The 22,470-nt window shown below is 54.8% G+C and overlaps 7 protein-coding genes across 7 annotated transcripts; 4 read left to right on the forward strand and 3 right to left on the reverse strand.

The window, feature by feature from the left end:
- Nucleotides 1-37: 37 nt before the first annotated feature.
- ColSpa_05570 (dipeptidyl-peptidase 5) lies at nucleotides 38-2,249 on the forward strand (the record flags this gene model as incomplete). Its single annotated transcript, XM_049271782.1, has 3 exons — nucleotides 38-529; nucleotides 588-1,535; nucleotides 1,590-2,249. The coding sequence occupies 3 exons, from the start codon at nucleotides 38-40 to the stop codon at nucleotides 2,247-2,249; spliced, it is 2,100 nt and encodes a 699-aa protein (XP_049127739.1).
- Nucleotides 2,250-2,944: 695 nt separating this feature from the next.
- ColSpa_05571 (beta-mannosidase B) lies at nucleotides 2,945-5,656 on the forward strand (the record flags this gene model as incomplete). Its single annotated transcript, XM_049271783.1, has 3 exons — nucleotides 2,945-3,075; nucleotides 3,133-4,532; nucleotides 4,581-5,656. 3 exons carry the CDS (start codon nucleotides 2,945-2,947, stop codon nucleotides 5,654-5,656), a joined length of 2,607 nt encoding a protein of 868 aa, XP_049127740.1.
- Nucleotides 5,657-5,851: 195 nt separating this feature from the next.
- ColSpa_05572 (uncharacterized protein) lies at nucleotides 5,852-7,051 on the reverse strand (the record flags this gene model as incomplete). Its single annotated transcript, XM_049271784.1, has 2 exons — nucleotides 5,852-6,807; nucleotides 6,868-7,051. The coding sequence occupies 2 exons, from the start codon at nucleotides 7,049-7,051 to the stop codon at nucleotides 5,852-5,854; spliced, it is 1,140 nt and encodes a 379-aa protein (XP_049127741.1).
- An 864-nt stretch (nucleotides 7,052-7,915) lies between these two features.
- On the forward strand, nucleotides 7,916-8,446 carry ColSpa_05573 (uncharacterized protein; the record flags this gene model as incomplete). Its single annotated transcript, XM_049271785.1, has 2 exons — nucleotides 7,916-8,188; nucleotides 8,246-8,446. The coding sequence occupies 2 exons, from the start codon at nucleotides 7,916-7,918 to the stop codon at nucleotides 8,444-8,446; spliced, it is 474 nt and encodes a 157-aa protein (XP_049127742.1).
- Nucleotides 8,447-9,877: 1,431 nt separating this feature from the next.
- ColSpa_05574 (pantothenate transporter FEN2) lies at nucleotides 9,878-12,190 on the forward strand (the record flags this gene model as incomplete). The annotated part of the gene is made up of 10 exons (XM_049271786.1): nucleotides 9,878-10,036; nucleotides 10,285-10,364; nucleotides 10,427-10,508; nucleotides 10,687-10,917; nucleotides 10,976-11,029; nucleotides 11,098-11,257; nucleotides 11,316-11,406; nucleotides 11,464-11,587; nucleotides 11,655-11,746; nucleotides 11,800-12,190. 10 exons carry the CDS (start codon nucleotides 9,878-9,880, stop codon nucleotides 12,188-12,190), a joined length of 1,464 nt encoding a protein of 487 aa, XP_049127743.1.
- A 1,129-nt stretch (nucleotides 12,191-13,319) lies between these two features.
- On the reverse strand, nucleotides 13,320-14,064 carry ColSpa_05575 (uncharacterized protein; the record flags this gene model as incomplete). The annotated part of the gene is made up of 2 exons (XM_049271787.1): nucleotides 13,320-13,358; nucleotides 13,381-14,064. The coding sequence occupies 2 exons, from the start codon at nucleotides 14,062-14,064 to the stop codon at nucleotides 13,320-13,322; spliced, it is 723 nt and encodes a 240-aa protein (XP_049127744.1).
- A 2,846-nt stretch (nucleotides 14,065-16,910) lies between these two features.
- ColSpa_05576 (DNA topoisomerase 2-associated protein pat1) lies at nucleotides 16,911-19,529 on the reverse strand (the record flags this gene model as incomplete). The annotated part of the gene is made up of 2 exons (XM_049271788.1): nucleotides 16,911-17,199; nucleotides 17,254-19,529. 2 exons carry the CDS (start codon nucleotides 19,527-19,529, stop codon nucleotides 16,911-16,913), a joined length of 2,565 nt encoding a protein of 854 aa, XP_049127745.1.
- Between the last annotated feature and the right edge of the window lie 2,941 nt (nucleotides 19,530-22,470).

The raw sequence follows: 22,470 nt of genomic DNA on the forward strand, positions 1-22,470 counted from the left end.
CGCCCGTCACGCATCTCGTCACATCCTCTCCGGCAACATGCGCGTGGCTAAGGAATTCACCCCGGAGGTGCTCCTCAGCGCCCCCCGCCGCGGCGCCGCCATCCCGAGCCCCGCCGGCACCCTCATCCTCTACACCCAGTCGACCCACAGCTTCGAGGACAAGAAGACGCTCAAGGAGGTCCGCGTCATGGACGTCGAGACCGGCGCCTCCGAGCAGCTCACCGACGACGACAAGGTCCACGACCCACTGTGGGTGCCCGGCACCGCGAGCGATGTTATCTACTTGAAGTCGGGCGACAAGGGGACCACCCAGATCTGGATCGCCGACGGCGCCAACCCCGCCAAAGACCATTACGTTGCCGCCGAGTACGACGCGCCCATCAGCTCGCTCAAGGTCAAGGCCCTTGCGGATGGCAGCGTTGCTTTTGTCGTTGCCGGACTGGTCGGGCCTGACGGCTCACTGTTCAACGACGAGGCCGAAGAGAAGGCGACCACGGGCCGCGTCTTTGACGATCACCACGTGAGGTTTGTAAGTTGGACTCACCGTTTCTGAAAAGTGACAACGCCGTGACTAACACATGTCTAAGTGGAACACACTCTACAAGCCGTACAAGTACGCCCTCTGGTACTCGACCCTCATCAATGCACACGGCAAGTGGGGTGTCGCAGGGGAGCTGCAAAACGTCATCAAGAACACCCGTCTCGAGGCCCCTTTTGGTATGTACGGCGAGGCCGAACCGGGCGGCAGCTTCGACGTCAGCGAAAAGGGAATCACCTTCATCGCCGAGGACCTCGGCCTCTCGCCGGAAAACGCCGGCCTCTCGCACGTCTACTATGTGCCTCTCCAGTCCTTCACGGCTGCCGCGAACGTCAAGCCACGGCCGATCGTCATGGGCATCTCGGAGACCAAGGCCTTTTACACCAACGTGCGGTTCTCGCCAGACAGCTCCAAAATCGCCTTCCTGCAGTCCTTGACCAGCGACTTCTCGGACGCCAGGATGTACATCGGGCACACCACGTCCTTTGGCGCGTACAACGTGCACAAGATGGTCTTTGGCAAAGAGCCGAGTCTGCCTCCGCGAAGCTTCGAGTTTGCAGGAGACTCTGACGCCATCTTTTTGTTGACCGAGGACTGCGGGCGTGTTAAGCTATCACATCTCGAGCTTCGGCACCACGCAGAGGCGGCGCCGCTGGTGCAGAGCGGCGTGGTCACGGCCTTTTACCCCCTTAAGGAGGCCAACTACAACAAGATTCTTGTGACAAGCAACAGTATTGTTGATAGCAGCTTGTGGCAGGTCGTCGACGTCTCGCTGAACGAGGCGCCCAAGGTAGTGTCGTCGGCCACCCAGCACGGCGCCAAGTACGGCCTGTCCCATCGCATGCTCTCGGAGTTTTGGTACGAAGGCGAAAACGACACCGTCGTCCACTCATTCATCGTCAGACCAACCAACTTTGATGAGACGAAAAAGTACCCCTGGGTCCTTTTACCCCACGGCGGGCCGGTGTCGTCTTGGCTAGATTCCTGGTCGACGCGGGTGAGTCGAAGCGTCTTTCCTTTACGCATCTATGACTAATACATGAGCCTATAGTGGAACATGGCCCTCTGGGCTCAAAAGGGCTACGTCCTCATCGCTCCCAACATCGCCGGCAGCACGGGCTACGGCGCCGAATTTGCAGCCCGCGTTTACGGGTCCTGGGGCGGCGCGCCATACCAGGACCTCGTCGCCCTGATGGACCACCTCAAGCAGGTTCCCTACCTCGACCAAGACCGCGCCATCGTCGCCGGCGCCTCGTACGGCGGGTACATGATCTCGTGGATGATGGGCCACGACCTGATCCGGCGCTTTTCCTGCGCAATTTGGCACGACGGCATCTTCAACGTCCCCGTCTTCATGATACAGTCCGACTTCATCGACGCTGGGCCGAATTTTGTCGGTCCGCCATTGGTCTGGAAAAACGCCGAGGAGATGGAGCGGTGGAATCCGGCGCGGCCGGAGCTGCTGCGGAACTGGAAACACGCGCCGCCGACGCTGGTGATCCACAGCGAGAAGGATTACAGGTGTCCCATCACGGAGGGGATCGCTGCGTACAACACGCTGCAGTGCCAGGGTGTCAAGAGCCGGTTTTTGACGTTCAGCGACGAGTGCCACTGGGTGCTGAACCCAGAGAACTCAATCGTCTGGCACAAGACCGTGTTTGACTGGATGGCGAAGTACGCTGGGGAGACGCAGGTTGTGAGGAGAGAGTGAACATTGTCTCGAGGTATATTGGCGATTTGTCTTCCACGTGGAAGCACTGTCTTGAGCATACCGTATATTTAGAAACCCGGGAACTCGCCGCACGATGTCGTCTCCGAGAGGACAACATTACGACAAATCAGGCATTTGGGCTTATTCCGCCTGCCATCTCATCTGACCTCTATCCTCTTTGTCATAACTCGTGTGAATGACTTGCGACCCGGGGCCACATAACCCCGAACCCCCATTGCAGCACCTCGGATCTTTAAACCCCCGCGCCAACCCTCAAAAGTGGATGCTCCCATCACTGGAACTTCATACCCCCGCCTCGCCCCATTGCTCTTCATTTTGCCAATATCAGGATACCCAAGTGTCGCTGATTCGACATTTCTTGGCGTTCAACCCGGCGGTGTTTTACCCGCGAAGCTCATGCAACGCTGTGCCGTGCCAATCGGCTGTTTTGGGGTGTCGCTGCGGGAAGCTCCTCAAAATGCGGGGGTACGTGGAGGTAGATTAGAACGCGGTATCCACGAGCTTGGCTCCCGGGTGAGAGAAGAGGTAATATCTTGTATTTAGTGGTTGGTATGTGTATATATATAAGGTCGTCTAATCCCACCTCGTGAGAGAACGTCAACGTGCGTGAGGTAAAACGAACCCCCACGGAAGGGGTCCTTTGCGTATTCGGGACCTCATAAGCAGTTGTCAAGATGCCTCTCCTCCGGCATGAGCTCAGCAGCGGCTGGACTTTCAGACAGCAAGACGACGCCTCGGAGAATCCATGGCTCCCAGTGCCCAAGGTCCCTAGCCAAGTCCACGTAGACCTCCTGGCGAACAACAAGTGAGCCGAACTGCCTTCATCCAAAACATCGGGACCGAGGTGACTAACACCGCAAAGGATACCAGACCCGTTCCTGGACATGAACGAGCTCGCCGTCCAATGGGTTGCGGAAAAGACCTGGGTCTACCGCACGTCCTTCGCGACGCCGACAGACTCGCCAGACTCCACCGCCAATGTGACGGATCTCGTTTTTGAGGGCCTGGACACATTTGCGACGGTCATCCTGAACGGAGCCGAGATCTTTCAATCGGATAATATGTTCCTCTCACACCGCGTCGAGGTCTCACAGCTCTTGAAACGCGACGGGGCCGATAATGTCCTGGAGGTCGTCTTCGACTCGGCGCTGCTCCGCGGCAGACAGCTCGTCGAAGAGCACGCGCACGAGCACAGGTTCATCGCACGGCAAACGGAGCAGGGCCGGATCCCGGTGCGGAAGGCGCAGTATCACTGGGGCTGGGACTGGGGTCCGATTCTGGTCACGGCCGGGGTCTGGAAGCCGGTGTTTCTGGAGCGGTATATTGCTCGTTTGGACGATGTCTGGGTCAAGAGTGAGGTCAGCCCGGATCTGAAGTCGGTGTATGGACAAATCGTCGTCAAAACAGAGGGCTCCAACATCGGCAAGGTATCCGTAAAGCTCACCCTGGAAGACACAGCTGTCCTCGAAAAGGACCTCTCTGTCGCCGAGGACGGAGTAGCGCAAACAGACTTCCACTTAGACAACCCTCGACTTTGGTACCCCCTGAACACCGGCCCCCAGACCCTCTACACAATCACGGCCACGGTTCACCACACCTCCGGCACCCCACTCTGGACGCAAACCAGAAAGACGGGCTTCCGCCGCGCCGAGCTGATCCAAGTGCCCGATGCTCTCGGAAAGTCCTTTTACTTCCGCATCAACAACCTCGACGTCTTCGCCGGCGGCTCCTGCTGGATCCCCGCCGACAGCTTCCACGCCTCCATCAGCCCCCAACGATACCGCGCGTGGGCGGAGCTCCTGGCCGCCTCTAACCAGAACATGCTCCGCGTCTGGGGCGGCGGGGTGTACGAGGCCGACGCGCTGCTCGAGGCGTGCGACGAGCTGGGCGTGATGGTGTGGCACGACTTTTGCTTCGCGTGCGGGAGTTACCCGGCCTACCCTTCGTTCTTGAAGAGCGTCGAGGAGGAGGCGAGGCAGAATCTGAGACGGTTGAGAGGGCATCCGAGTATAGTCATCTGGGCGGGGAATAACGAGGACTACCAGGTGCAAGAGAGATACCAGCTGGAGTACCGGTTCGACGAGGACAAGGACCCAGAGTCCTGGCTCAGGTCGAGTTTCCCGGCGAGGTATCTGTATGAGTATCTCTTGCCCAAGATTGTGAAGGAGGAGAGCCCGCATACGGCTTATCACCCGAGCAGTCCTTGGGGGGATGGAAAACCTACTGCCGACCCGACGGTCGGCGATATCCATCAGTGGAACAGTAAGTGCCCTTTTTTACCCCAGCCCATCACCAGACTAACACCCTCAGTCTGGCACGGCGCCATGAACAAATACCAAGACGCCCACCTCCTAACCGGCCGCTTCGTCTCCGAGTTCGGCATGGAGGGCTACCCTCACCTCTCTACCACGACGGCCATGCTTACCGCGCCATCCCAGCGACGTCCCGGCTCCATGGCCCTCGACTTCCGCAACAAGGCCTACGACCACGAACGCCGCATGATGACCTACGTCGCCGAGAACTTCTCGTTATCATACGACCTGCCCCGCTTCACGCATCTCACCCAGCTGATGCAGGCCGAGGCCATGTCTTTCACCTACAAGGCCTGGCGCCGGAACTGGGGCACCGGCGGGGCGAGAGGTTGCGGCGGCGCGCTGGTGTGGCAGCTCAACGACTGCTGGCCGACAGTGAGTTGGGCCGTTGTGGACTACTGGCTCGTGCCGAAGCCTGCTTTCTACGCAATCGCGCGGGCCTTGAGGGTGTTGGACGTCGGTGTAAGAAGGCGGGTCGACGAATGGACCAAGTGCCATGCAGACCCGACGATGGGCGCGAGGGGCACCGAGTTCGAGGTTTGGGTAGCGAGCGGCCGGCAGGATGCCGTCGCGGGCGATCTGGTGGTGCGGTTCATCTCCATCAGGACTGGGAGGGAGGTGACGCAGCGGGTTGAGAAGAAGGTTGTGGCGAAGGAAAATGCGACGACGGATGTTCTGGAGAAGCAGATCATCAGCCCCGTGAAGCAGGAGTTCCGGGACGCGAGTGTGCCGTTTCACCCAGGGGAGGATGATCCGTTTGTTATCCACGCGACGCTTACTGTGGATGGAAAGGTTGTGGCAGAGGACACGGCGTGGCCGCAGCCGCTCAAGTACCTCGAATTTTCGGACCGGGGCGTAAGGACGTCGGTGGAGGAAGGGCAGTTGATTGTCTATACGGAGAAGCCAGTCAAGGGGTTCGTCATCCAGGAGGAGCGGGGGATGAAGCTGAGTGATAACGGGTTTGACATCGTGCCGGGCGAGGAGAAGGTGGTTCGGGTAGATGGCATCGAGGTTGAGAAATTGAGGTGGACATATCTAGGGGCACCGGAGGCGTCGCTGGGGTTGTCAAGCTAGAACCTGGTTGTGTGTAGCAGCTTATCGCGACTTGGCACTTATACACTGAAGACTCCGTTGATACAGAGAAGAGTTGTTGGTTCATACTGGGTTTTCATTCCTCATTACGGCGTAAGATTACAGCTATGGAGACAGTTTTCCTTCTTCGTCAATCTCTGTTGAAATGAGATTTATGGTGATTGCGATCTCACATGATCAAATGATATCACCACCGAAGCCACCACCGCCAAATCCGCCACCAAAGCCCCCTGGGCCTCCGAAGGGATTTCCTCGCCCACCGCCATGCCGGGGTAGGCCGCCTGGGCCAACAGGGTCCCACCTAGCTCCCGGTGGCGCTTGCGGATCATACCCACCACCCTGTCCGCCTTGGCCACCGAATAAGGGGTCATCGAATGTCGGGTGCATTCCACCTCCACCTCCAGGACGAGGCAGACCGCCGCCGCCAATAAAGTGAGGCCTCAGAGGGTCGTGAGGTCCCAGACCGGGCGGGTTCAGGTCATCGTGACCAATGTTGTAGGGAGAGCGGCCCGGGACGCCCAGAGGTCTAGGTGGCCTGTTGACCTCGTACTCGTCCTCAAAATCGGGCGGAGGGAAATCCCCAACAGGAACGGGCCGTCTGGGAGGTTGGGCCAGAGGGTCGTTGATGGGGTACGGTCGAGCTGGATCAGGGAGATCGCCAGGCATCGGCCGTCCGGGTCGGCCAGCTTGAGCACGACCTTCGCGCTGTGCGCCCTCTACAGCATCCCGGTCGTCGGGAGACTCTTCATAGCCTTCGATTTGCAGCTTCGGGATAAGCTTCTGTACAATGTTTGTCTTGAACTGGTCAATGAGATTGTTGATGGCGGACTCGGATACAAATGCATCTTTGAGCTTCTGGACGAGGTCGCTCCTGTCTTCGGTGCCGTCCTCGGCAAGTGTGATGCGCAGGGGCAGCTTAGCGTTATTGACAAAGTCCTTCGTTGTGATCTCGAATCTGTGGATGACGTCGTGGCCGACGGCGAGCCCACTGATCTCGATCTTGCCGCCGACTTTGCTAATCCGGATGATGGAGGTCATGGAGGACTGCTTGTGGGCGTAAACGAAGCGGAGAGTGCCATAGCCGGCATTCCACGATGCGGGTAGTCGCGGGGCGAGAGTCTGGATTTCTTCCTCTGCGGCAGGGGTTAGCTGGGGGCGACCAGGGGCGGGTTTGGTGGCGTTGGCAGACGTACCTATCCTCTTCTCTTCGTCGAAACCGAGCAGGCGGAACTTGAGAGATGCCATGCAGGCATGGGCAAGGAGGGCAGGCAGCTCATATCCACTGCTAATGTCGGAGGTGGTGTCGCCCTTGGGGTGCGTTGGCAAGGCATCTGCCATCAGCTGCAGTATGGACTGCGGGGTGAGTGGATTCGCCATTGTGTAGTTCGAGCGATGAGGGGCAGATATGCAGGCTCGTTGGATGTGTGGTTGCAAAGGTGAAGTTTGGAAAAATGTGCCAGTGAAGAAACGCAGGACTTAAGTAGACGGTGATTGAGGCTTAGAGGGTTTCAGGCTTCAACCTCTGTCGTTGGGCTTGAGGACGTGAAGGTGGTGGAATCAGAAATGGAAAAATCGGGGGAGGAAGCTAAGCTCTGGCTCGCAGCTGCGGGCAGCTCGCATGGTGGCGTCACAGACTGGCTGCCTTCAGCCTTAAATATGGAGTGGCCCCGCGCTCTGTATCCTATTGCAGGCTGCCTCTTTGAAGCTGCCCGAAAGTCGATCCCTACCTAGAATCACGTGTAAAATCATGTGATATGGCGTAAGAGTCGCATTCGCGTTCGTCGCGGTCACCGGTGCTTCTCCATTTCCTGTAGCCAACATCACTCCGAGACCCATTTCCTACGGCCTACTTCGCTTTGATGACCCCGGACTATTGAGATTTACTATCTATTTCCGTTCAATAAGTGTTTTCTCCTCGCCTCGGGTGGCACTTTGCGCGCCATGTCGTCTAGTTCAGATGTTGTCCCTGCTCCTCCGGTTTCCATTCCACGCCCGCAGGCAAACACAATCTTGACATCATTCACATCGTTCCTTACCCTTGCGATACACACAATATTGTACCACAGACGTTTATACCCGCAACAGACCTTTCTTATGACCAAAGCCCATAACCTTCCAGTTCCGCAATCCCGCCATCCAGCTCTCTGTGATTGGATCAACTCAGCGTTGGCTGCGATCCAGGACCAGCTTGCACTCGGCGCCGTCTCCAAAATCTGCGTCGTCATTCATGCCCCTGAGACAATGGCTGTCATTGAGAGATGGGTCTTCGATGTCGCCAGCTTTCCTGTCTGGGTTACGGGTAAGGGCAAGGACAAGATGGGTGTGGGGCAGAGGTTCCAGCGAAGAGAAGAAGATGACGATGACGGATCTGTCAATTGGGTCGACGTGAGCGAAGCGTATCGTGGTGCTCTCCGACGTCTTGCGTACGCTGCGGAGATGAAGGGACCTCTTCCGGAGGGATGCACCTTCACGATGGCCGTTGAGCTTAGAGACGAGGCACCAGCACCAATAGGGGTAGGCATTCCTCCCTTTTCAATTACAGATCGGACTGATTGCTGACATGCGATACAGCACCCGCAACCCTGGATTCCTTCCGAGCCATCGCTCCAACCCTCTTCGAGGACGAACCCAGTGCCAGGCTTGAGCATAGGTGGCGCCTCTACCACGCCGCTGCGCTCCGTCGAAGCGGGCCCTCTCTTCTTTGAATGCTGGATTGAGGAAGGGAAACCGCAGTCCACTCCTCCTTCTACGCAAGACTCCTACTTCTCATGAAGCAAACCCTCAGCTTGGAACCCACCATGTCCATGGACTCGTTACATGACCCTCGCGCCATACCGAGCTCATTTGCCTGGTCCACAAGCAATGAGAGAGACCATCTACTAAAGAGTCGTGATGGGCGCCAGTTACGGTCGTGGTTATTGACCCAGTCGGCGGCTATTATTGATCCCTTGGGATTATACAACACTAGTAAGCGACCCATATCGAAGCCTAACCTCTATCTCTTTCAACATCATAACCCTTATTCTTTATAGCACGACCCATCACCTAAGACATGGCAAAAGTCCATGTCTAGCAAGGGTCACACCCTTTGAAACCACGGACTATGAACACGAGCCCTACTACCTGGGTTCACGGATGTAGCTTGAAGTATATTCAATGTCGGCAGCTGGCATAGTGAAGATTGCGCCTAAGACGCAACAATACCACTTTTCATCGATCCCGCTCGGAAGATGATGAAGGGTTTGGATCCCTGTTTGGGATAGAACAGGCTGAAGAAGACTCTGCCGGCAAGCGGGTGTTAAGGATAATCAGCCAGTCATATGACATTGAGGAGCTGACTCTCGATCCAAAGAACTTGTTGATGGAACTATTTGGCGCACCAGACTCAACCTGGATGAGAATTGGCTTCCACAATTCATCTCGAATAAAGTTACATTGAATCAAACAAGTCCCTGGTTGTTTATATTCAAAGTAACGAGAGAAAAGTCGTCGGGGAGTGGGGGATCGAGGGTTTTGGATATTGGGGGATGACTGATGTATTTATGTCTTGTCCCTTCATTGTTACAGTCTGTCGACCGTCGGATCTTTGCCGACCAAGAATGCGACAGCGTCCAGATTGGGTATTGCTCCGCGGAGACTGCGCAAAACTCATATTCGCAATTCCAGCTTTTCAATATCTAAAGTCGGCTATGCGGCATTTGTGCAAACCGTCGGGATTGTATGGCTGCATCCCATGTTGGAGGGGTATCACGTCTTCTCCCTGGTCGATGTCGCAACAGCACCGCTCCGGCCCGGAAAGCTTAGCCCGGCATAAGGCGCAGCATCGGGCATATCCCGACCAACTTTGATCAAAATTCCGGCTTGGTTGCGGATCAAAATCTGAGGGGGGAGTCGAGAATCAAAGCATAGGATGGCTCGCGGTCAACATCCGTGCCCCTCACTCAGGCTGTCGATATGCTCCACCACCTCCCGCCACCACCCGAAGCACGTCTTCGTCTCCCGCGCTGATATCATTATATAGGACTCTTGAATCATTTTCGAAAATAATTTTGCCAGCGGGAGGTGACCAAATATAAGTACTCTTTTCATGGTCGACCCTGAGTTTCTCATATCTGGATGCCACGTGGAAATTGCAAGCATAGCATAGCCCCTTACTTGTGCTAAACATTGTGGTATTGAACCTTGCATAAAATTCCTTGCAGGATGGGTGCTCCGGCTACGAGTTCCATACAAGTCGCGACCGATGTCACAGCGACTCGAAAAGGGAGTTCCGACGATAAGCTGCCCGAGTCCGATGGCGGCATCTCCCCGGTGATTAGCAACCCGAAAGATGATATCGACCCAAAGGAAGAGAGAGCTTTTGTAGGTTATCGAGATACGCTCACTGTATGAACTGGATATCTGACGAATAGGACAGTTGTGGCGCCTCGACCTGTTCTTCTTGTCTATTGGGTTCTTAGGGTACATGTTCAAGTATGTGAGGCGCCCATGGAATAGTGGTCTAAGAATGAAAAACTGACAGCGCATCCTAGGTATATAGACCAGACAAACATTGTATGTGTTGTTTTAATCACCGGTATCCGACCGCAGCTGACACAGACGTTTCTCAGAGCAATGCGTATGTATCCGGAATGAAGGAGGACCTGGGCTTGTTCGGCAATGAACTCAACTACTTCACAACTTTCTTCAAGTAAGTAATCTCTTCCTTTTTTGTGACGGCTCAAGTCTCTAAACAGGTGCGTGTCACAAAAGCATTGGATACATGATCATGCTGTACCCTTCATGCATCATTATCTCTCACTTTGGTCCTTCCCGGTGGTTACCCGCCTGCGAGGTCAGTAATCCACCGGAAAACTTACCTCAAAATCTACTAACTAGCTTATGCAGCTTATCTGGGGTGTCCTTACATGCTGTCTCTCACTTGTAGGCAGCGCCAAGCAGGTATATCTCTCCCATAAAGAACCGGTCTAATGAGGCAGCGAAGTAGGGTGCAGTTGCTAACGGCTGACCAGGTCTATGGTCTTCGCTTCCTGATCGGATTCTTTGAGGGTACCGCTTGGCCTGGATACTTTACCCTCATTAGCCAGTGGTACATGCCTCACGAGGTCGCCTTACGCATGAGCCTCTACAACATTGCACAGCCAGCTGGCGCCATGCTTTCTGGTGCTATGCAGGGAGCCCTTTCAACCAACTTTGAGGGTCTCCATGGCCGGTCTGGTTGGCGTTGGGCTTTCATTATCAATGTGAGTCCAAGGAAGTAACCTTGAATCGATATCCATTGGTATTGACAATCCTGACTAGGGTGTCTGTACCATCGCTGTCGCCATTGCCGCCTTCTTCATCCTCCCTGGCTATGTAAGCTCCCACTTTCTTATGGACACACCTGAGATGTCTTTGAACTCAGTGCTGACACGGATTAAAAGCCTGAACGCCCAAACCCTCTTGCCAAGTTCTACATGAAGCCTAGACACATCGAAATCGCTCTGGCGCGTGCTCGTCGGGTTGGTCGTAAGCCACAGATCGGCATCACGCCAAAGTCGTTCTTGCGATGCTTCACTTTCTGGCAGTTATGGGCGTTTGCGAGTAAGTTTCCACCAAATGATAAGAGGGAGTTCGACAATGTTCTGACAAAACTCCGTAGTCGCGTGGTCCATCGGTGGCAACTTCACCCCAGCTAGCTACTTCAACCTATGGCTCAAGTCTCTAAAGAACGCTGATGGTTCAGTCAAATAGTGGGTTACAACTACACGATGCCAAGTCTAGAAAGCTCATAGCTAACGAGTTTGAAGCTCCGTTGCTATGATTAACTACCTGCCGATCATCGGACAGGCTGTCCAGCTCGTAGCAGAACTGTTGTTCAGCGGTTTAAGTGACTATTTTGGTGTTCGACTGCCATTTTTGCTTCTTCATTCTGTACGTCTACACATACGCAAATACTTCAAAGCGCCGGACGACTGACAGCTGACAATGTGCTGGACAGGCCATCAACATCACTTCTCAGATCATTCTCATTGTACGGCCTAGCAACCAGCAGGCTTACATGGCCGGCTGGTACATGAATTACATTGGAGCGTACGTTGACAAAACTCGAGAATCCTTAGGATCAAACGTCTAACTAGTCTTAGTGTTTCCACGATGCTTCTTTGCTCTTGGGCATCAGCACATCTCCAAGGCGAGCCCCAAGTACGTACGGTACTCTTCGCGAGCGGCACCATCCTGTCGTATCTCATGAGCGCCTTCATCCCTATCGCAGCTTTCCCAGCATCCGAGGCCCCTCACTGGCGCATCGGATCTAAGCTCTATCTTGGATTTGCCCTTGTGTCTAGTGTGATGTTCGTCGGAATTCACTTTGCGTTCAAGTGGGAAGAGAAAAGAAAGGCAAAGGACGCAGTCAAGGAAGGCTTGACAGGGGAGCCGGATAATGCAGATGCCGGTGTCAAGTCGGTGATCGAGGGGCCAAACAGCACATCCGCGGAAACGAAGACACTGGGAAAGTTTCATGATAGACCTCAGTAGCGATGTCTGAACGATAAGTTTGATACGAGTCGTAGGCCTGTCTTTAATTACGCCTCATCGTTATTGGAGGTCGGGATCTGTAGAGCGTGACTCGACTGTCAGACTTCTTGCCTTCTGGAAAAGCTCGAACGCGATGCTTAGAATCATAACAAAGGGTTTATGCTAATATTGACTTCATAATTTCGAGACTATCACAAATAGAAACGAGTTTGTGACATCCAAAATCCACAGGAAGTGCATGAATAGTATACAAAAAGGAGCCCAATTGCATGAGCCTTCTTTACAGCTGCTCCAAACTACACTGTATAATGAGGCACGGGTTGAACAGCCCCATTTGTTCTCTTTTCAAATTTTTTTTTTTTTGCACGTTAAATACATTGGAAGTGGTATCATTACACTGGCGTCACTGATGCCCTGCAAGTGCGAGAAACCGGGCAGACTAATCCGACGGCACGATATGGAGACATATACTGAAAATCAATTCTCTAGCCCTGGTTGTCTCATCATATTATGCTACAGATGCAGAAATTCTCGTTCATCAGAGACATTCATGTGCTCTGGTGAAGTACAAAGAAAGCTGTGGTTTATATGTGAAAGCTGTGCCACCAACAACTCCTATCGAAAAGACAAATTGAACATGCTCTCAAGCACCAACTCTCGCACTACTTCTCCTCGTCCTTATGTCGGGGCCGAGGAGGAAAGTAGTCAATCTCACTCCCAGGAATTACTTCGACAATCCTCGAATGGTCTCGACCCCGGCCCTCGAAATACTCTCTGATGTCGTACTGCCTCGCAGGTCTACTCCGGAACTGTTCCCATCTGGTTCTTGAATCCTGCTGCTGAGGTTGAGGACGACTCTGATGCCTGCCCACGGTAGCTGCATCGCTCCTCGGTTGGTTGTGCTGACTCTCACTGATCGCCGGACTGTCGTCTTTCTGTCTGGGTATATCCATGCCCCTCCGTGTCGTATGGCTTTCACTGCCGCTGCTCTGACTAGAAGAGGAGCTCTCGTCATATCTCGCGTACCGCTCACGAGGTGGTCTTCGCACAGGGGCAGGGCTTCTCCTTAACGGGGCCGGACTCCTTCTGATCTGGACTGGGCTCCTTCTAACAGGTCCTGGACCCCAACTCATCCGACTTTTGGTTGCTCCTCCTCCACTGCCACCTCCTGGAGGACGTCGGGGACGCACGTCGATAACTTGCGGAGGCACATTGCCCTGAAAGATCTGCTTCACCATCATCCGGGTATAAGTCACCTCTCTCTCCGTCCGCCGCGCCATGATCCGCCCAACCTCATCCGACAGCCTCCTCACATCGTCCTTGACCTGCCACCAGATGAATCGGTGCACAAAGTCACATTTATACAGCGCACTCCAGTCTGCAAAACTTCCCGCCTCGCCGTGCCTCTCCAAGTCGGGACGGACCTTCTCATCAAGGTCCTCTTCGACCCAGGCCGCGCCGTTGTGAATGGCCTCGGCGCGGTACCCGCTCGCGACGAGAAAGGGCCTCTCAATTTCTTTGAAGCTGCACCAGAGGTCCCGCAACGTTATGTAATGGAGAGGCAGAGTCTTCTCGGCGTAGGCAAACGCCTTAAGGGCCTCGTGACTGGCTAGCCTATCGCCGATGCTCGACACCCGCTGGCGGAATTTGCTCTTGGACCGTAGTTCCTTCGTCTGGTGTCGCAGTGCCTCTCGTTCCTCGCATAGTTGCTGTCGGAGGTTTCCTAAAGAGTCTCGGATATCGCTAGGAGCGGAGCGGATAGTAGCGACGAAGTTGGCGTATAAAGCGATCAAGTTGAGGATTGTCAGGGCGAAAGATAGGATCCCCGTAACGAAGGAGACCCAGTTCAGAGAGCTTGGAACGTCGGCGGTCATCTGGGGCTACACAGACTATTGCCAGCATTTTGGTAACTTCGGTTTGGCATTTTTGCAAACCACTGGAGGGAGTACACTGGTATTAAGCTCCATCAAAGAGGACGAAGCCGTGCTGTCGTGTAGGTATTCACGTGGTTGCTAGTGTCTCCCATCAGCACTATCGTTGTTAGCCTGAAGGAGCTTAGATGGTCGCATAGCGCTGCCAGTTGTCAACGGTCACGAATCACTCACAGCCAATAATGCTGTATAATATGAGTTTTGATGCGGTTTTAGGTTGATCTTTGAGAATTAGTTTGCAGGAGCTGCACGAGTGCTTTGTGGCTGGTAAGCTGTGCTCAGTCGCCGTGACATAACCTGTTCGCTACAGTAAGGTGGCCATAATGGCTCGAGACACCAGTCATGGATACGCTTGCAGCGGGCGAGCTCAATTAATGTGCCAGGCGATCCGGATACCTCCAGTCAATGCGACTATTAGGGGATTCCTGGTTTCCTCAGTCATCACTCAAGGACGAGGGGCTCGCTATATACCGTGCCACAAGCTAAGCTGATTCAATCCTTCGGACCGTTCATGTTACTACTGGTTGTCCCGTGTCAAATCACTGCGCCACTCTGTCGATCATTAGACACAATAGAGCAATGCCAAAGGGGACTTGGAAAGTAGGAGAAATTATTCTCTGGACCCTAGACGACAATACAAACATGAATAGGAAGAAGAACTGAGTGGACTTGGAACCCAACTGCATTCTGAATCTCTTAAACCATAGCCCAATTCATTTGTGAGTCAAGATTGAGTAAAGACAGGCATACTCACTGTGAAATCCCACAAATAACTAATATGAATGTGTTTGCTAAAGAACGGAGGTTGGGGAGGATGAAGTTGCAAGTCGGAAGCTTGCAGGGAGCTCGTCCCCCACCAGTCCCGACCAGGATTAGCTCCACCATTCTTCTTATCGATAAGCCACCCTGACGACCTTCCCACCGTGGGGTAGACTCACCGGGCGCATCCAAAAATTTACTGTACATCAAAGTCACTTCTCAACCTCGACGAGTCGCTACATTTTGTTACCAAGCACGCCCAACCAGCACAGAGATACTTCCCACTTCAACGATGCCCGCACCGACCGCAAAAATGGACCCCCCGACGAGTCCTTCGACCCGGACCCCGTCATCGCCTCCTACGACGTCTTCTTCAACCCGTCCCTCCCGCAGGGCCGTAAGCTCTGGGTCCTCCAGCAGCCCAACCGTACCGACCCGCGCCAGACCACCCCGACCGAGATGCGCCTCAAGGCCCGCTCCGGCATGGTCGAGGTCGATGTGCCCCTCGACTACACCCAGTCCTACGACCGTGAGAAGGGCATGAAGTGGGGCCGCCAGCTCAAGGCCAGTCTCGAGGCCAAGAACGGCGGCACCCACGGCCTGTCCGGCGGCTTCGGCGTCGGCGCTCCTCCCCCACGGCCCAAGAGGCGCGGCGAGATCGACTTGGAGGACGAGATGTACCTCGAGTGGCCAGAAGCCGTGCGCCAGGACAAAGTACTGCGGACGCAGACCCTCGGCGGCCAGTGTCCCGACCATAAGGAAGTCCAGTACATGATTGGCGTCTTCCAAGGCAGTAAGTTCCATTCGCCTCCTTTCCTTCTCTTTCCAGTCTGCTAACCACACCTCAGAGGACCTCCACCTCACACCCGTCACAAACCTCGTCCACCTCCGCCCCCAACTCCATCATGTCGACGCCGTAGCCCAACAAGAGCGCAACGCCTCCGCCGCAGCGGCCAAGGAATCTGCCGCGGCAGCAGGTGCTGGTCCGGGAGGCGCAGGCGGCGGGGCGGCGCAGGGCTCCTCCGCGGCGGCGCGCGCGATCCACATGACCATCAAGACGACGCCCGACGGCGCCACTGCAAAGAGCGAGACCATGGCCGACCGCCTCCGCGCGGTACAGATGGAGAACTGGCGCAAGCTCAAGTACACTGACGAAAACGACGAGGCCGCCTGGGAGATCTACCAGGAGAGTCTCATCATGCGCGCGCCCGGCGACGCGGGCAAATTGCAGCTGCCGCCGGCTGACGAGGAGGACGAGGAGAAGAAGAAGGCTGCTCTCGAGGGCGCCAAGGAGCTTGAGTCAAAGCCCGTGGTGGATTTGGCGGAGCAGGTTGCGAGGTTGGAGACAAAGTGGGGTGACGACGAGTTGTTGGAGGCCGTGAGTGGTATCAAGAAGCCGAAGCCGCTGTCCAAAGCAGAGTTGGAAGCCGAGGCGGCCGCTGCAGCGGCTGCTGAAGAGGAGGCGCGGAAGATGAAGCCAAAGGCTCGAGGCGCAGTGACATCGCGACGAGGAGGCAAGGCAAGGGCGGCGCCTGCGCAAGCTTCTTCCAGCATGGACCTGACATGATGAGTGGTCTCCCAATAGTAGGCTCTGATTTGCATAGCTTGGGCGTTGCGGCATGGTAAACAAAACGGATTCATTCAAGGATGGACTGCTTCTTATTTTTTGAACTTCAAATGCAGATTTTCTTTGCTCTAACTAGCAAGACTGGGTCGCAATGCACCGCCAATACCATCATGGCAGGGCCATCTCAAAAGAGTCGTGTGCTCCATGTACACGAGATATGTTTTGTGCATATTGCCTAGAGACAGACAACCTTTCCGCAAGTTGAAGCCTCATAAAAGCTGCAGCCCCAGTACTACAGCTTTGTAGCGGCTTCCGTGCCCTCAAAAAATCACGGGCCATGCGAAAATGATTAACTCGTCGTGTCCCAAGCGTCCAACGCATACTATCAATCAAATATAATGCGTCCTCAGCCACGACTGGCGCAACGAACGCTAAGATGGCAACTTCATCCCTCTTAAACCCCTTACTGAAGCAATTCAACATCCAAGCCAATGGAGTGCATGAAGAGGTTGACAGTAGCCAACCGAGTAGTTGCCATAGCGCCAGGAAGCGTCTTTGCGTGAGCGACTGTATCGAGCACACGGTCCTTGACAGCAAGAACCAGGCGCTGCTGCTGTTCGGGGTTGGCGCTGACACCAACAGCTGCGAGAAGCTGCCAAACAACGACGTCTTCTCCCGTATTGACGCTGCCAGGGAAGATGTGATGAAGAGTAGGCTCAAGCTTGTTGAAGAACAAGTTGAAGGTTTGCTCCCTACAATGATATTAGTGTATGTCAATGGAAAAAAGCAGGTTATGTAATGCTTACCATTCAGCCCACAGCTGCGGAGTACCGCCACCACCTTGCTTTAACAATTCGGCTCTGCTCAGAATCAGAGTCAACATCGAGCAACCCACACGTGTCTTGGCAATGAGGTCGATGTTCAGCTTGGTGCTAATAAGACCAAGAACACCCGTCACGATATCAAGCTCGGTCTCGTTGAAGTAAGCAAACAGGCTCGGCATCACAGCGGCAGAGAAGAGTTCAATGCTCTCGCGCATAGCAGCGTTGAGGCTGACCTCGCCGTCAGTAGTCTGAGCACCGTAGACCACATCGAGTTGGTCGAGGTGAATGATGATCATGGTCAAGATCGTGGTGCGCTGTTCGAAGCTGATGTGTCGGAAGACACGAGGAATGGCCTTCTTGCCCTTAGGGAACGATAGGAACGCGATGAAAGGGTGGATGGTAGTCGCACCGATGGGCTCGTGAACCTTGAGGTCGTTCCAGAGCTGGGCGTTGAGCGCTTGGGCTGTCTCCAACCACGCCTGGTGCTTGACGTGGAACTCTTCGTCATTGCCATTGGCAGGCGGGGGAGGGATGAAGCGGGCGTGGTCCTCCATCTTCATGATGGTATTGTAGACCTTTTCGATGTTTCGCAGAATAGCCTTGCGATCCAGACCATTCGAATCGCCATGACGCTTGCCATTGCCAGGACGGTTAGCGTCCCCGCTGCTGTCGGTTCGTTTGATGTTGAGAAGGGGCTTCGGTGTCTTGGCGTTGCTGAAGGAGATCTTTCCGAGACTGCCAGCAATGACCAACTGAGGGTTCTTGGGCTTGTTCTTGGCAGCCTCGACGGCACGCTGAACTTGTTGTTCCATCCGCTGAACATGGTTCTCGGCAGCCCGTCCCTGTCTTCTCATGTTGCCCTGGCGACTTCCAGTCTGGAATAGGTAGGTCTGGGCGAAGTTGTTCAGAGGTTGGTTCGGGTTCTGGCGCTGGCCACCGCGGATCTGGCTCAGTACCTGGTAGTAAAAGTCCTCAGTCAGGGAGTCGTCGTTGGTCTGATCGATAGGGTTGCCAGTGGCCGATACCAGTTGCTGCAGTTGGATACGAGTTACAAAGTTCTTGTCCTGAGGCGTCATGAGGCCGTTGTCCTTGGACAAGAGCCAAATCTTGTGGTTGCGTTTAGCACGTTTAGTTTCTTGGTCGAGGTACGCAGCCTTCTCATCTTCGGAGAGGTGAGCAAGATGCTGCTGCTGCTGCTGCTGCTGGGCGACCTGAGGGACACGGCCCATGGAACCTTGCGATCGATGGGCCTGGTGCTGACCGTGAGGCGGCTGGCCATGTGCCCCGATCCGAGCGGCATCGCCCGAAAGCCTATTGGGGTTCTGCAAGATCTGAGTCGGCTGCGTAGGCGGAGCTTGAGAGTGGGGGGGTTGAGCAAGAGGGCTGGGGGTGCTTTGAATAGGCGGCGTGGGCTTCGAGGTGATAGACTGGGGTCGCTGAAGGATGGTAACAGGGTGGCCATGGCCGGCGTGCTGGGGAGCCTGACCAGCACGTTGCTGATGATGCTCGACGCCCTGGAAGGATTGCTGTTGAGCAGGCTCCGGTCGGCCATAGCCGTAATCAGCCCGATCGGCCGGATAGCCCTGAGCGCCCGGCGCAGACTCTGAAAGAGCAGGATGGGCCGTTCGCTTGGTAGCCTGCTCTCGCATTGCCTTTTCCACCTCTTCCAGACTCATCACCTTGCGGCTAGCAGAGGCAGCTTGCGGCTGCGGCGAAGGCTCCGGGACGATGGGTTTCTTGGAAGGCATGCCCCAGAGTGATGCGTCGACATGGAGGTCGGGGATAGGCTCTGCCTCTTGGTACTTCTCATAGCCGGTGCGGACAGGTCTGGGAGCCTGCTGGCTTTGATAGTAGTAGTTCGGCGGAGGCTGAGCCTGCTGCTGGTAGTGCTGTTGCTGTTGGACCGACGCCGGGGCGGGGGCTGGCTTCGCCGTGGGGACCTGGCGGCTGTAGCGGACTTGCTCTTCTTCGATAGCATCCGACACTTTGGCTGTTTGGCCAAAGAAGTCAAAGTCCTTGCCGACGGGGGCAGAAGAGATGGTGTCGTTGCCACCGCCTCCGAAAGTGTCGTCGTTGAAAGCATCGCCGCTCTCTTCAAGCTGATCGCCTAGACCATCATACGTGTCGTCGAACTCGACAGCATCGTCGTCTTCGGTGTTACCGCGAGAGAGGCCAGCGAAAGGATCGTGGGCTTGAGAAAAGCCCGGCGCCGCCGTGTTGTGGCTCGGGCGCGTCGGGTCGAAACCGAAGAAGGACATGTTGGGAAGCTGATCCGTCTTCTAATCTGTTCAGGGGAAAGATAGCTGTATACTAGGTACTAGTCAGCATTTGAAGTCGAGCATCTGACGTACGATGAGGCAAATAGATGGTAAGTACGAGATCCAGACCAGCGAAGGCAGAATAGGTGAGACGAGAGGAAGAAGGATCAATGACAAGACTACGAGGGAATCCTGATTCAAGAAGAGGCAAGGGCCCGTCCCGGCACTTTCAGCGCGGTGAGAGTGATATGTGGCGAGGAAGCTACCCACCAGCTCCCACCTGCTCTCGCCTTTGCACGACGAGCGTTGATGGGAGACGGCCTTGTAGAAGTAGAATGCGGCAGGCTACTCTGAGGGTCCTCTCGAAGGCCCTGACGAGACTGGGAAGATGACGCGACTTACCACTAAGAGAATGAGATATCTGTGGCTTTAGGTAGAGGTGCTTCCAAAACTATCATCATGTCGTCAAAGACCAATTCCAAAAGTGGGAGGAAAGCGACAAGGCATAAACAGGGGATTATAGCCGGTCTGCTTGGTACATTGACATCCAGAGGAATCAGTTCCACGAAGGCACAAGGTCGAAAACAATGCGCCAGGTGCGGTGCAGTGCTGTGGAAGGAAACAAAAGAGTCGCGTCGCTTGGGGTTGGGATGCGATGACCAAAGTGGTGATGCACTATTCGCATCCGTGGGGAGGAATTGAGGCTCGAGAGCCTTGGGGACCCCACTACCTGGCTACATCCGGACCAATGGGGAGCTCGACTGGCTGAGCTGCCAGGACGAATGTCACGTGACTTATTAGTCACTCACCGACCACCCGGGGGGTAGCCCCTCCCGTCATCGTGGCCTGTATTTCGTCCACCGAATATGGATAGAGGGGTCCTGGCAGGGTTTCCACTGTTTTCGACACACATCAACCACTGCTTCCCAGTGATGTAATTGAAGGGTTCCAGCTTTCTGCCAACTGATGTACTTTCCGCCCTACTCAGCCGACTTATATGATGTTTTTTTTTGCAGCACATGGAGCCTGGCATGTTTTTTCTGGGAAGGCCAATGCTCAAGCACGGGTGGGAAATCTCCAAGACCGACAACCCTAGATTTTGAGGTTCGTGCTGTTAATACGATATATCGCCAGGTGAAGGTGATTCATATCCAAACAACTTGATTACCCTCACCAGTTGACGATACCACGTCTCTCTAATGCGGACAAATGCAGACCAACGCGCAGCAAGTCATGTACGCTGTCTGTTTCTAGCATGAGACGAAGTCCGAGAGGACCTGTATGTAGCCATCGCATTTGTAGGGCTCATGTCGCACTGTCGCTATTCGAGTTGCAATGAGTCTACCGATCCTTCAAATGTCGGTTGCACGGCGTGAATGAGGTAGGCAACTGGCTTGACGGATCACATCTCATGGTCGTTGAAGCATCACATTTTGGAACAATTCAATGATGCCTGACATATTGTCTTGCTTGTAGCCAGCCCCCTGCAGTTTTTGGGCTTGCTTGCGCTATCATGGTGTTAACTTGAATTACTCGACTGCAGGGAGCGCAGGTGATGTCCTCAGTGACCCAACATGAGGACTGTGGGTAACAGTGTTTTCAAAGCCTCCTGTCTTGACTTGGGTCTACCTCAATTCCAGTCTACATGGGTCTGATGGAAGCGGGAAATCGGGTCGAACGGTCCCAGGTATGACAAGCACCCTGGGCGCTCGCCATATCGGCCAGGAATTCATTCCTTGGCCGTGGCTATTCGCAGGCGGTAGGCATACCGCCCAGTGGCTAGTGGCACTCCGAGTTTGACGGGTTCATCCCGTTTCCTAGGGCCCAAAGGTACTACCAAAACAGTCTATAAAGAGCCGTGGGTGGCTGCTTCGGAGCGTTCCATGTACCGGATAAGGTACTTGGTTACAGGTTGGACGCCGCGAACATGAGAGCACGATCACCCCAACGCTCTGTGCTCTGCGAGATGGTGTTCTGATCTTTCGGACAGTCCGCTGTCAAGAATGCATTGTCAGATGGAACCCCCCGGACAACATGTTGGCTAAGTCTCGAAGAAAACAGTCGACAGCTTATCCAAGTGTTGCTGCGCATAGACTGCCGATAGCCACCATGGGCCAACGCAATCCCAGACTCCATACGTCTTCATCGGTTGCGGGCGACGAAGTCGGTTTCGGCGAGCTGAGGTTGACTTCCAGCACAGCCTTCGGGGACCAATGCCACGGCGATTGGCTGCATGGCTCTCGGGCGCGATACGAGCGGCGAGTAAAAGGCACGCGGGAGCCACAGGAACCCAACAATTGCCAAACTGACATTATCGAAAGGTGTCCCGTTCGTTCGGCGTAAGACAGACGCCAAGAGGCCAGTGAGGATGCTACGTGCGGTTCGACGCTATTGGGAGCTATTTTTCTCGTTGCCTGCCAAAAAGCACCGGCATTTCTTCTCGGCCTCCGTAGATTCTGCAGGTGGTAAAGTCAGAGAGTATCTGGCCAATTTAGACGAGGCCGCTAGATCTGTCAGGGGGCATCGACCGCGTGTACTTGTACATGTTAGAAGAAAACACAGGGGTTGGACTGCGCTGAAACGAAGGACAGAAGCAATGGCAGCGAGTATCTTGTCTTGGATGGGCTCAGGGCTGAAGCTGTTTGGGGATGCAATGCAAGCAGATTCTCACAGTTGCCACGCTCCCTGTCCCCTGATCATCAATGGAGAATTGGGGACTGCCTTAGCCCAAGAATTGGGAGCGGGTACGCGGCAGCCACATGCGGCGACAAGAGGTACGTGGAGGATACTTAGTTGTCAGACGACTGCCGCCCCCAAAATCCATGTCTCTTTTCGCTTGCGCTTGTGTACTGGCAGTCGTAAGCCAGTGTGCTGCATTACCTAGACAAGCTGCTCTCCCTTCTGACCATCAATTCGAGCCTGTATCTGTAATGAGGTTTGC

Source organism: Colletotrichum spaethianum (genome assembly GCF_022836535.1).
Source record: "Colletotrichum spaethianum MAFF 239500 DNA, contig12, whole genome shotgun sequence".
NCBI classification, from domain to species: Eukaryota; Fungi; Ascomycota; class Sordariomycetes; order Glomerellales; family Glomerellaceae; genus Colletotrichum; species Colletotrichum spaethianum.